Source organism: Bombina bombina, chromosome 1 (genome assembly GCF_027579735.1).
Source record: "Bombina bombina isolate aBomBom1 chromosome 1, aBomBom1.pri, whole genome shotgun sequence".
Taxonomy (NCBI): Eukaryota; Metazoa; Chordata; class Amphibia; order Anura; family Bombinatoridae; genus Bombina; species Bombina bombina.
The window spans coordinates 730,355,572-730,368,836 of NC_069499.1; the positions used below are offsets into that span (position 1 = coordinate 730,355,572).

The window sequence follows — 13,265 nt, forward strand, 5'->3', positions numbered from 1 at the left end:
TTAATTGTAAGAATAAACCTAAAGAAACTATTTAAAATACATTTAATATTATCCAGCTGGTCATTGGAAACAAATTAAAACTGAAAAGTTACAGTACAATAGTGTTCTGCTATTAGTACTGCTGTCTGGATCAGTGGCAGTTTCCACTCAGGACCAGCAGTGTTCTGCGGTCCCAAGTAGTACTTTAACTATGTGTTTAACCCATTTGCAGTCTCAATTGATCTTTTTGTTCTTAAGGGTCATCTAATTCTATGTTTATAAGTTTATTTATAAAACTTGTTTGCGGTGGCATTTAGCTCCAAAATAGCTAAAAAAATACCTCTATTCTTAGGGAGCAGACAGACAATTTGGAGAAACTGAGACCAACTAAATGCACTGAAGGACCATACTGTTGCTCTTAGGTATTAAGCTGGATTATTAAGCACACTCAATGACAGGCAAAACCAACCAAATTATCCTTTATTAAATAACGTAGGACATTTTGAATATCACAGGTTTAGGAACAAAATAAAAAATCAGAGATGTTAAAAAGCACTTGAAGTTTGACTCTCCATCCAGACTTGCAGTGGTAACAGTGCAAGTGCCATCCTCACAGCTTGAAGATAAAGTATCAGGTCACATGGAAAAGTCTCATTGTCCTTACTTCGACTATGTCCCCAACCTAAGATTATAAAAATAAAAAAAAACATTCAAAATAGCCAATGTACACCTAGAGTGCACGCACAATTTAAAGGGAAATGAAACCCAATTTGTTTCTTTCATGATTCGGATAGAGCATGCAATTTTACTCAACTTTCTAATTTACTCCTATTATCAATTTTTATTCGTTCTCTTGGTATCTTTATTTAAAAAGACATGAATGTAAGCTTAGGAGCTGGCCCATTTTTTTGGTCCGTCTCCTATGCTCCTAGGAGCAACTGGCTAACTGTGCATAAATGCCTTATTTAATTGGTTTACCATGTGTTCAGCTAGCTCCCAGTAATGCATAGCTCCTCCTTCAACAATGGATACCAATACAATTAAGCAAATTTGATAATAGAAGAAAATTGAAAAGCTCTTTAAAATCACATGTTCTATCTGAATCATCTAATAAAAATGTGGGTATTCATAGTGTAGTAAGATAGTGTAGCTACCAGGCAAAAATGGAAAATAAATCTATTTGGGTTTTCCAACAAAAGAATGTGTTTAGAGTACTTGTCTGTGGATCATAACGGCCAAGGAATAGACGCCGTATCTTAAGAGCTACTTAAAACCGTATAATCTGCTTCTTGTAACTGGCTCAGAAACATTCTGAAACAAATTCATGTAGTGAAAATGTTTCTGTCTTATTTGTACATTTATTCATTCAAAACCTTCCGGCTTAAGAATTTACTTAACAAGAGGACAAATTTGGCAAATTAAAATTATTTGCTATTTGTTTTATGGAGAACCTAAAGAAGGTAGAAGTCTTTAAAGGGACATTAAACCCACACATTTTCTTTCATGATTCAGATAGAGAATACAATTTTAAACAACATTCCAATTTACTTATATTATTTAATTTGCTTCCTTCTTTAGATATCCATTGTTGAAGAAATAGCAATGCACCTGGGTGAGCTAATCACATAAGGCAACTATGTGCAGCCACCAATCAGCAGCTACTGAGCCGATCTAAATATGTTTTTCAGCAAAGGATATCAAGAGAATGAAGCACATTAGATAATAGAAGTAAATTGGAAAGTTGTTTAAAATTGTATGCTCTCTCTAAAATCACAAGAATTTGTTTTTTGGGTTTAATGTTCCTTTAACAGAGGGGAGTATTATTTTTTTTAGCCTTAAAGGGATACTAAATCCCAAAAATTGTCTTTAATGATTCAGATAGAGCATGCAACTTTAAGCAACTTTCTAATTTACTCCTATTATCAATTTCTTCGTTCTCTTGCTATCTTTATTTAAAAAGCAGGAATGCAAAGCTTAGGAGGTGGCCCATTTTTGGTTCACAACTTGGGTTACACTTGCTAATTGGTTGGATAAATGTAGTCACCAATAAGCAAGCACTATCCAGGGTGCTGAACCTAAAATGAGCCAGCTCTTAAGCTTTACATTCCTGCTTTTTAAATAAAGATAGCAAGAGAACAAAGAAAAATTGATAAAGTAGTAAATTATTTAGAAAGTTGCTTAAAATTGCATTGCATTGGGCGGAGGAAGCTGGAGCGGCTGTCAAGATTAAAAGGTATTTTTTCACAACACAAGTGAAATGTAAATTTTGATGAATTAAAGTGCCCCTGTTATAAATCGAATCTTTAAAAACCGGGCACTTTAACATCAAAATTTACATTCACTTTAAGCTGCTACATTTTGGCGGCTTTTAGGTCTTACTGCTTGTGTTTTTTTCGATTAGCATTCAAGCAGCATCAGAAAATGGAGAGTATCTAAATTATGTTAAACGTCTCTAATGTAACAGCACAAACAAAACTGATATGGATGTGTTACCAGAACTGAAGAATGTTAAACAATATGAAAACTATTTACCCTAATTTTTTCACTTTCTTTTTTGACAGAATTGGAATTCTCAACAATGTAAACGGTGCTCTTATTGACTTCATTGTCAGCTCGATGCCGAAGCCAATCTTCGTAACCCTAAAAGAAGAAATAACTCTAATTATGTGTAAACCCATGGCAAAATGTGCATCAGCTGTGCACAGACATATTTCAAAAGTTCCATTCAGAGTTAAACAAAGAAACTAAGACAGAGTTCAAATAAAATAAATTCATGCAAGAGGTGAGGTTCTCGCAAAATATTGATAACAGGGGAATTCAGTTCTATTAAAAGGAACAGTAAACACCTTGAGATTTTTATATAAAATGTTTAGTTATGTATAATGAAACATCTTTATATTTCTATTATTCATTTTGACCCATTTTCATGTAATTTAGCTCAGAAAATTTAACACTCTGGGGCATATTTATCAAAGTGCGAGCGGATATGATACAATGTAGCGTATCATGTCCGCTGCACATCGATAAATGCCGACAGCATACGCTGTCGGCATTTATCATTGCACCAGCAGTTCTTGTGAACTGCTTGTGCAATACCGCCCGCCCCGGAGCTTGATAATTCGGCCCCTTTGTAATGGTTGGAACCTGAAATGAACCTGCTGTCTTTTCAAGGCTATCTCTGCTACATATCTGCCCCTAATTGACATTATCAGATAACAACTGCAAAATAATGCATTTTATACTACATAATGACCGTGGCTATCCTTGTTGTCTGCAGACTAAAGCCCAGATTGGCTACTCTGCCACAGAACAAATTGAAGCTCATCTTCTATCTGAAAGTACCAATTGTTTGGGAAAGTAAGAAGAGAGACATAGGGGCATATTTATCAAAGTGCGAGCGGACATGATACGATGTAGTGTATCAAGTCCGCTGCACATCGATAAATGCCAACAGCATACGCTGTCTGCATTTATCATTGCACAAGCAGTTCACCAAAACTGCTTGTGCAAAACTGCTCCCTGCAGATTTGAGGCCCATCAGCTGCTAGCAGGGGGTGTCAATCAAACCGATCATATTTGATCGGGTTGATTTCTGTCCGCCGCCTCAGAGCAGGCGGATAAGTTATGAAGCAGCGGTCTTTTAGACCATTCGGAGCTTGATATTTTCGGCCCAATGTGTGAGTTGCACTTTGAGTGGCTCAGTGAAAGGTTCAGAGTACTGCTTCTTGTCTGTAATTTCAGGGCTAAAAATGGGCACATATTAGAGGAGGCGACACCTGTGCAAAAAGTAGGTATATATCTCAGTGGTTACACAACTAGGCCTCATGTGGTATATGAGGTGTTGTCTGCAGCTACATAAATAAATACACTGTTAAAAGTAAGGCTTTAATATCTCTCTGGTTCCTCAAATACTAAATGAGGCTTGATTTGTTAGGGATCTGTTAGCTTTACCCCTTTAAATGTGTTAGGCCTTATTATGTTGAGATTAAAGAGATACTAAAAAACACATTTTTTTCTTTCACGATTCAGATAGAGCATGCAATTTTAAGCAACTTACACCTATCATCAATTTTTCTTCATTCTCTTGCTAGCTTTATTTTTTTTATTTTATTTTTTAAAAAAGCAGGAATATAAACCTTAGGAGCATGCCCATTTTTTGTTCAGAACCTGGGTTATACTTGCTTATTGGTGGCTAAATGTAGCACTATCCAGGGTGCTGAAGCTAAAATAGGCCAGCTCCTAAGCTTTACATTCCTGCTTGTTAAAGGGACAGTCTAGTCCAAAATAAACTTTTAAGATTCTGATAGGGCATGTAATTTTAAACGATTTTCCAATATACTTTTATCACCAATTTTGCTTTGTTCTCTTGGTATGCTTAGTTGAAAGCTTAACCTAACCTAGGAGGTTCATACGCTAATTTCTTAGACCTTAAAGGCCACCTCTTTTCAGAATGCATTTTATCAGTTTTTCACCACTAGAGGGTGTTAGTTCATGTGTTTCATATAGATAACACTGTGCTCATGCACGTGAAGTTATCTGGGAGCCAGCACTGATTGGCTAAACTGCAAGTCTGTCAAAAGAAGTGAAATAAAGGGGCAGTTTGCAGAGGCTTAGATACAAGATAATCACAGAGGTTAAAAGTATATTATTATAACTGTGTTGGTTATGCAAAACTGGGGAATGGGTAATAAAGGGATTATCTATCTTTTAAAACAATAAAAATTCTGGTGTAGACTGTCCCTTTAAATATAGATAGCAAGAGAATGAAGAAAAATGAATAATAGGGGAAAATTAGAAAGTTGCGTAAAAATGAATGCTCTATCTGAATCATGAAAGGAAAAAAACAGAATTTATGTTTACCTGATAAATTACTTTCTCCAACGGTGTGTCCGGTCCACGGCGTCATCCTTACTTGTGGGATATTCTCTTCCCCAACAGGAAATGGCAAAGAGCCCAGCAAAGCTGGTCACATGATCCCTCCTAGGCTCCGCCTACCCCAGTCATTCGACCGACGTTAAGGAGGAATATTTGCATAGGAGAAACCATATGATACCGTGGTGACTGTAGTTAAAGAAAATAAATTATCAGACCTGATTAAAAAAACCAGGGCGGGCCGTGGACCGGACACACCGTTGGAGAAAGTAATTTATCAGGTAAACATAAATTCTGTTTTCTCCAACATAGGTGTGTCCGGTCCACGGCGTCATCCTTACTTGTGGGAACCAATACCAAAGCTTTAGGACACGGATGAAGGGAGGGAGCAAATCAGGTCACCTAAATGGAAGGCACCACGGCTTGCAAAACCTTTCTCCCAAAAATAGCCTCAGAAGAAGCAAACGTATCAAACTTGTAAAATTTGGTAAAAGTGTGCAGTGAAGACCAAGTCGCTGCCCTACATATCTGATCAACAGAAGCCTCGTTCTTGAAGGCTCATGTGGAAGCCACAGCCCTAGTGGAATGAGCTGTGATTCTTTCAGGAGGCTGCCGTCCGGCAGTCTCGTAAGCCAATCTGATGATGCTTTTAATCCAAAAAGAGAGAGAGGTAGAAGTTGCTTTTTGACCTCTCCTTTTACCAGAATAAACAACAAACAAGGAAGATGTTTGTCTAAAATCCTTTGTAGCATCTAAATAGAATTTTAGAGCGCGAACAACATCCAAATTGTGCAACAAACGTTCCTTCTTCGAAACTGGTTTCGGACACAAAGAAGGCACGACTATCTCCTGGTTAATGTTTTTGTTAGAAACAACTTTTGGAAGAAAACCAGGTTTAGTACGTAAAACCACCTTATCTGCATGGAACACCAGATAAGGAGGAGAACACTGCAGAGCAGATAATTCTGAAACTCTTCTAGCAGAAGAAATTGCAACCAAAAACAAAACTTTCCAAGATAATAACTTAATATCAACGGAATGTAAGGGTTCAAACGGAACCCCCTGAAGAACTGAAAGAACTAAGTTGAGACTCCAAGGAGGAGTCAAAGGTTTGTAAACAGGCTTGATTCTAACCAGAGCCTGAACAAAGGCTTGAACATCTGGCACAGCTGCCAGTTTTTTGTGAAGTAACACAGACAAGGCAGAAATCTGTCCCTTCAAGGAACTTGCAGATAATCCTTTCTCCAATCCTTCTTGAAGAAAGGATAGAATCTTAGGAATCTTTACCTTGTCCCAAGGGAATCCTTTAGATTCACACCAACAGATATATTTTTTCCATATTTTGTGGTAAATTTTTCTAGTTACAGGCTTTCTGGCCTGAACAAGAGTATTAATAACAGAATCTGAGAACCCTCGTTTTGATAAGATCAAGCGTTCAATCTCCAAGCAGTCAGCTGGAGTGAGACCAGATTCGGATGTTCGAACGGACCTTGAACAAGAAGGTCTCGTCTCAAAGGTAGCTTCCATGGTGGAGCCGATGACATATTCACCAGATCTGCATACCAAGTCCTGCGTGGCCACGCAGGAGCTATCAAGATCACCGACGCCCTCTCCTGATTGATCCTGGCTACCAGCCTGGGGATGAGAGGAAACGGCGGGAATACATAAGCTAGTTTGAAGGTCCAAGGTGCTACTAGTGCATCTACTAGAGTCGCCTTGGGATCCCTGGATCTGGACCCGTAGCAAGGAACCTTGAAGTTCTGACGAGAGGCCATCAGATCCATGTCTGGAATGCCCCACAGTTGAGTAATTTGGGCAAAGATTTCCGGATGGAGTTCCCACTCCCCCGGATGCAATGTCTGACGACTCAGAAAATCCGCTTCCCAATTTTCCACTCCTGGGATGTGGATTGCAGACAGGTGGCAGGAGTGAGTCTCCGCCCATTGAATGATTTTGGTCACTTCTTCCATCGCCAGGGAACTCCTTGTTCCCCCCTGATGGTTGATGTACGCAACAGTCGTCATGTTGTCTGATTGAAACCGTATGAACTTGGCCTTTGCTAGCTGAGGCCAAGCCTTGAGAGCATTGAATATCGCTCTCAGTTCCAGAATATTTATCGGTAGAAGAGATTCTTCCCGAGACCAAAGACCCTGAGCTTTCAGGGATCCCCAGACCGCGCCCCAGCCCATCAGACTGGCGTCGGTCGTGACAATGACCCACTCTGGTCTGCGGAAGGTCATCCCTTGTGACAGGTTGTCCAGGGACAGCCACCAACGGAGTGAGTCTCTGGTCCTCTGATTTACTTGTATCTTCGGAGACAAGTCTGTATAGTCCCCATTCCACTGACTGAGCATGCACAGTTGTAATGGTCTTAGATGAATGCGCGCAAAAGGAACTATGTCCATTGCCGCTACCATCAAACCTATTACTTCCATGCACTGCGCTATGGAAGGAAGAGGAACGGAATGAAGTGTTTGACAAGAGTTTAGAAGTTTTGTTTTTCTGGCCTCTGTCAGAAAAATCCTCATTTCTAAGGAGTCTATTATTGTTCCCAAGAAGGGAACCCTTGTCGACGGAGATAGAGAACTCTTTTCCACGTTCACTTTCCATCCGTGAGATCTGAGAAAGGCCAGGACAATGTCCGTGTGAGCCTTTGCTTGAGGAAGGGACGACGCTTGAATCAGAATGTCGTCCAAGTAAGGTACTACTGCAATGCCCCTTGGTCTTAGCACCGCTAGAAGGGACCCTAGTACCTTTGTGAAAATCCTTGGAGCAGTGGCTAATCCGAAAGGAAGCGCCACGAACTGGTAATGCTTGTCCAGGAATGCGAACCTTAGGAACCGATGATGTTCCTTGTGGATAGGAATATGTAGATACGCATCCTTTAAATCCACCGTGGTCATGAATTGACCTTCCTGGATGGAAGGAAGAATTGTTCGAATGGTTTCCATTTTGAACGATGGAACCTTGAGATCTAAGATTGGTCTGAACGTTCCCTCTTTTTTGGGAACTATGAACAGATTGGAGTAGAACCCCATCCCTTGTTCTCCTAATGGAACAGGATGAATCACTCCCATTTTTAACAGGTCTTCTACACAATGTAAGAATGCCTGTCTCTTTATGTGGTCTGAAGACAATTGAGACCTGTGGAACCTCCCCCTTGGGGGAAGCCCCTTGAATTCCAGAAGATAACCTTGGGAGACTATTTCTAGTGCCCAAGGATCCAGAACATCTCTTGCCCAAGCCTGAGCGAAGAGAGAGAGTCTGCCCCCCACCAGATCCGGTCCCGGATCGGGGGCCAACATTTCATGCTGTCTTGGTAGCAGTGGCAGGTTTCTTGGCCTGCTTTCCCTTGTTCCAGCCTTGCATTGGTCTCCAGGCTGGCTTGGCTTGAGAAGTATTACCCTCTTGCTTAGAGGACGTGGCACTTGGGGCTGGTCCGTTTCTACGAAAGGGACGAAAATTAGGTTTATTTTTGGCCTTGAAAGACCTATCCTGCGGAAGGGCGTGGCCCTTACCCCCAGTGATATCAGAGATAATCTCTTTCAAGTCAGGGCCAAACAGCGTTTTCCCCTTGAAAGGAATGTTAAGGAGTTTGTTCTTGGAAGACGCATCCGCTTACCAAGATTTCAACCAAAGCGCTCTACGCGCCACAATAGCAAACCCAGAATTCTTCGCCGCTAACCTAGCCAATTGCAAAGTGGCGTCTAGGGTGAAAGAATTAGCCAATTTGAGAGCACGGATTCTGTCCATAATCTCCTCATAAGGAGGAGAATCACTATCGATCGCCTTTACTAGCTCATCGAACCAGAAACACGCGGCTGTAGTGACAGGGACAATGCATGAAATTGGTTGTAGAAGGTAACCTTGCTGAACAAACATCTTTTTAAGCAAACCTTCTAATTTTTTATCCATAGGATCTTTGAAAGCACAACTATCTTCTATGGGTATAGTGGTGCGTTTGTTTAAAGTAGAAACCGCTCCCTCGACCTTGGGGACAGTCTGCCATAAGTCCTTTCTAGGGTCGACCATAGGAAACAATTTTTTTAAATATGGGGGGAGGGACGAAAGGTATACCGGGCCTTTCCCATTCTTTATTTACAATGTCCGCCACCCGCTTGGGTATAGGAAAAGCTTCTGGGAGCCCCGGGACCTCTAGGAACTTGTCCATTTTACATAGTTTCTCTAAGCCATCTCCGTGGGATGTTGCCTGTACAACGGCAAAGAGAATGACTGGGGTAGGCGGAGCCTAGGAGGGATCATGTGACCAGCTTTGCTGGGCTCTTTGCCATTTCCTGTTGGGGAAGAGAATATCCCACAAGTAAGGATGACGCCGTGGACCGGACACACCTATGTTGGAGAAATTGGGTTTAGTATCCCTTTAGATTTCTCTGTGAATTTTTGAATTGAAATGTTTACATACTATTATGAGCTTTTAGGTGCCTAGAAATATATCAAATCCCAGATATGTTTTAAAAGTGCTAGATGTGAGATTTTATGACTAGGATGGGTCAGCAAGAAGACAATGTAAACATTAATTACTTACAAAGAGAAGCCTTGCAGAGCCCTCAAGGTGCACCTCAGCAATCTTTATTTGATGCTCTGCTGAGTATTGTTATGTTGATGAGTGCACCTTTTCTTTCTTGTCTCTCCAATTTTAATAAACATAAGTCAATTATGCATGCAGTTTTAGACTTTTTATGCTTAGTAAAAGTAATTATTTTTCATGTGGAAGTATATTATCTTATTATCCCTAGCACATACGTTTTCTGTATCTATACACACATAAACTTAAACAGTGTTTTTAGTACTTCAAATGTGAGATACAGAGGTGTTTTATTCATTTTTTTATTTTTTTTAAACACCATGCAAAAAAGAAAAGCAAGTGGCATTCACACTTTCAAGTAGTTATAATGAAATGTATTCAGTGATCAAGCTGGTATATATACTCATCAATTCTAATTGTCTCACAGAATAATCATTTTACATCTCCTTCAAAGATTAGCGCACAGACTGCATGACTGGGGCCTACACACATAAGATTAAAATGCACGTCGGATGATTACACTGTGTTTGAGCAATACAAATTAAAACATAAATAGGCACTTTTTTCAATACTCTAATGAAGTAATGAGACTGTTTTCACAAACAGATTGTTCAAAAGCTATAATTAATGTATACAAACGAGGAACATTATCTCATGTTGGAAATAAAAAACATGAGGCAGATACATAACAAAAAACTTTTGTTTATTTATAAAGATATAACTGATCAATTATATTATTTGTTTCGAACACAATTTATTAAAAAAATCTGTGGTTCATTTATATTTTTGAACAATATTAAGGCTTCACACTATTATTGAGACCAAGAATTATCTTTTAATTAAATTTACTAATGTATATTGTAACATTAAACAAGAACTAAGTCCCCAGAGGGCGCTAACAATAGTATTGACATAAATATACCAATATAGTATAGGGTAAAAATGACAAAGTTACTTCAGCATTAAAAACGATCCTTAAAAAAATATAATAATAAAATGTAGATATGAATATAAAATGTAAAATGGAAAGGGGAACCTCATTAAATGTTGTCAAACTCTGTTGGATAGTCCATAATCATCCTAGACAGTTCCAATATGTGTGTGTGGTTTCATATGCTTCCCCAATATGAAATAATGGAGCTTCAATGTTGACGGCTGCACTCTTCAAACACTGTCCCCAGCTGGGAATAGGATTTCTAGAAATGGATGAAAAAGAGGCGCACAAATGTGTGTATCTGTATGTACTGGAACACACTGAACTGCTGGTAATATATGTGCAGGGTACTCACACAGTTTCACAGCACACCAATGTGCTTGTGGAAGCGGGCTGGTAATCAGAGCAAACCAGCTGGCTCTTCTCCGGTATTCAGGAAACCGTCAACTCCTGGTAGTGGCTTGCTTGTTCTCAGCGTATATATTAAAGACCAAAAGTATTTAGTAAAACCAAAATACTTTAATAAAACATGTTCGTATACAGGCTTGAGAAATAACAATGTATTTGACAAGCAAGGAAATATTTTTTGTCAATTTTGCAACGCGTTTCTCGGCTCTCTTGGCCGTTTCATCAGGCATACTTAAAATGTTCAAAACCGGCTTTTTTATTGCCGCCACTACCAGTCGAAATACAACCACGCCTCCATTGTAGGTGTGTATTCGTGAACCAATCACTATCCTGTATGGTCTAATATTCTGGTGACTCCCCCATCAATACGTATATCGCGTCATGATCTGACTCGCTCACGCGATTACTGAATGAGTGTGTAAGTATGAGGTCCCTAATAGCGTGTATACCACTAACTTGTTATTACGTTAAATGTCATTTTGAAAGGGGGGGAAACTATTGCGCAAGATGTCTGGGTATCAATTATGGACTTACTAGCTTATCTTCCAACTGTTAGTGACAATTATATTTGCGGTGATCATGTATGCGATTACTACTAGGGCTAACATACTATGATCAATGTTACCTTATTCAACTATAAATATAAGTGACTTAATAATAAGTGAAAAACATATATACAGTTGTATTACATAAATATTTATATTAGATTTCAGTGAAACCTTAACTTCTAATTCTTTATATATATATATATATATATATATATATATATATATATATATATATATATATATATATATATATATATATGTGTGGAAATTCGAAAAGATTGTATATACAGTGTTAATTCACCTGAGACATGATTTTATATATATATATATATATATATATATATATATATATATATATAAATATATCGCGCATCAAATGGATTGTGATACGTAACTATAAATAACAGTGGATAATATAGAAAAGTGTGATTCTGTTAAATCTATAATAACATGTCTATGCGTAATTACATATTAAATTTTAAATTGCTAATATATACGTGTATCGGTGAGAACTGTTCATCCAAATAATGACTGTGAGAGTGTACTTAACATAAGTGAAAAAAATGTGCACGTATTTGTGGTTGAGTTAACATTATAACCTGTGTGTGTGTGTGTGGTTTACCTTTATGAACTAATGTGTACATAAATAAAATAGATAACTTATTGCCATTTCATTCATGGCGATATCTAGCATCTCTGTTAATGATCCAAAACCTACCAATGAAGGCGTGAATAATATGAAAGTTTAAAAACAATAAAAAAGAGAATAAAAAATAAAAATAAAAGAATTATACTCTCGTGAATGTTCATACATATACATAGCTAACCAATAAAATAGCCATTATTAGTTGTTTACTGATACCTATATTACACAGATACTATCTGTACAGTATTCCCATTCAGCGGGTAAATACCCTTACATCAATAATAAGTTACACAATAAAATTGTATGTGTGATTGTGGTAGACATATAGTACATTATATCATACAATATACAAAACCAAAAATAATACTTTTTTAGGGTATACCTAGATTGAATGAACTAAAAACATAAAAACTAGTTGTTGAAAATGGATATATGCTTATATACATAGACTAAATGACACCTATGAATATGTTCACCCACCCATATGCATACATACATATATACACATAAACCCACATATATAAACAACGTGATATAGAATAAATGAACCTCTATTTCTATTCTGATATTTGCTGGGGAAATTATATTGCTGTTATAGTGTATACCACAGAATTAGATATTTTCATATCTGGTTACATTTTGCCGATCGAATATATCAAAAATATCAGAAGGCTGCTAAATCAACCACTTCATTAAGCCCATTTGGAAACAAAGATCCAAACTTAAAAAACTACCTGTTGGTTTTTTCTGTGTTCCCCCTACAATTGATCTCTTAGCGATCACTACTTTGCTGGGGGCCAAAGATTACCCACAATAAAACAATCTTTGGCCCCCAGCAAAGTAGTGATCTCTAAGAGATCAATTGTAGGGGGAACACAGAAAAAACCAACAGGTAGGAAGGGGATACACAAATGTGGCAAACAAAGATGCCACATGTGTGACCATATAACTCATGGTGTTCACACAATCAAATCTCACACGACTGGAGAAACTTTTTCTATCAAAGAATCACTGACATGTAGCTCTTCATTTGTAGTATATGTACTATCCTGCAAATGCGGGGTACAATACTTGGGACGTACGACACAAAATGTACGCACAAGGTGGAGCGAACATAGTAGGAACGTAAAAAATAAATCAACAAAACACAGTGTATCCAGACACTATATTCAGGAACATAATGGAGAACATTGTCCCTACAGTATTACCCCATTAGAAAGCATCCCCGTATCCAATAAATATAATAGGTTTACCAGGTTACGCCAAAGGGAAACCTTTTGGATTTTTAAGTTTGGATCTTTGTTTCCAAATGGGCTTAATGAAGTGGTTGAT

The 13,265-nt window shown here is 38.2% G+C and overlaps 1 protein-coding gene across 1 annotated transcript in view; it reads right to left on the reverse strand.

Annotated features, from left to right (window-relative positions):
• The window catches only part of ATP11C (ATPase phospholipid transporting 11C), a 345,758-nt gene that overhangs the window by 167,290 nt on the left and 165,203 nt on the right, over positions 1 to 13,265 (reverse strand). The window contains 4 exon segments of the mRNA XM_053699245.1: positions 535 to 608; positions 611 to 646; positions 649 to 661; positions 2,512 to 2,619. Of these exon segments, the coding sequence (XP_053555220.1) occupies positions 535 to 608; positions 611 to 646; positions 649 to 661; positions 2,512 to 2,619 (231 nt within the window).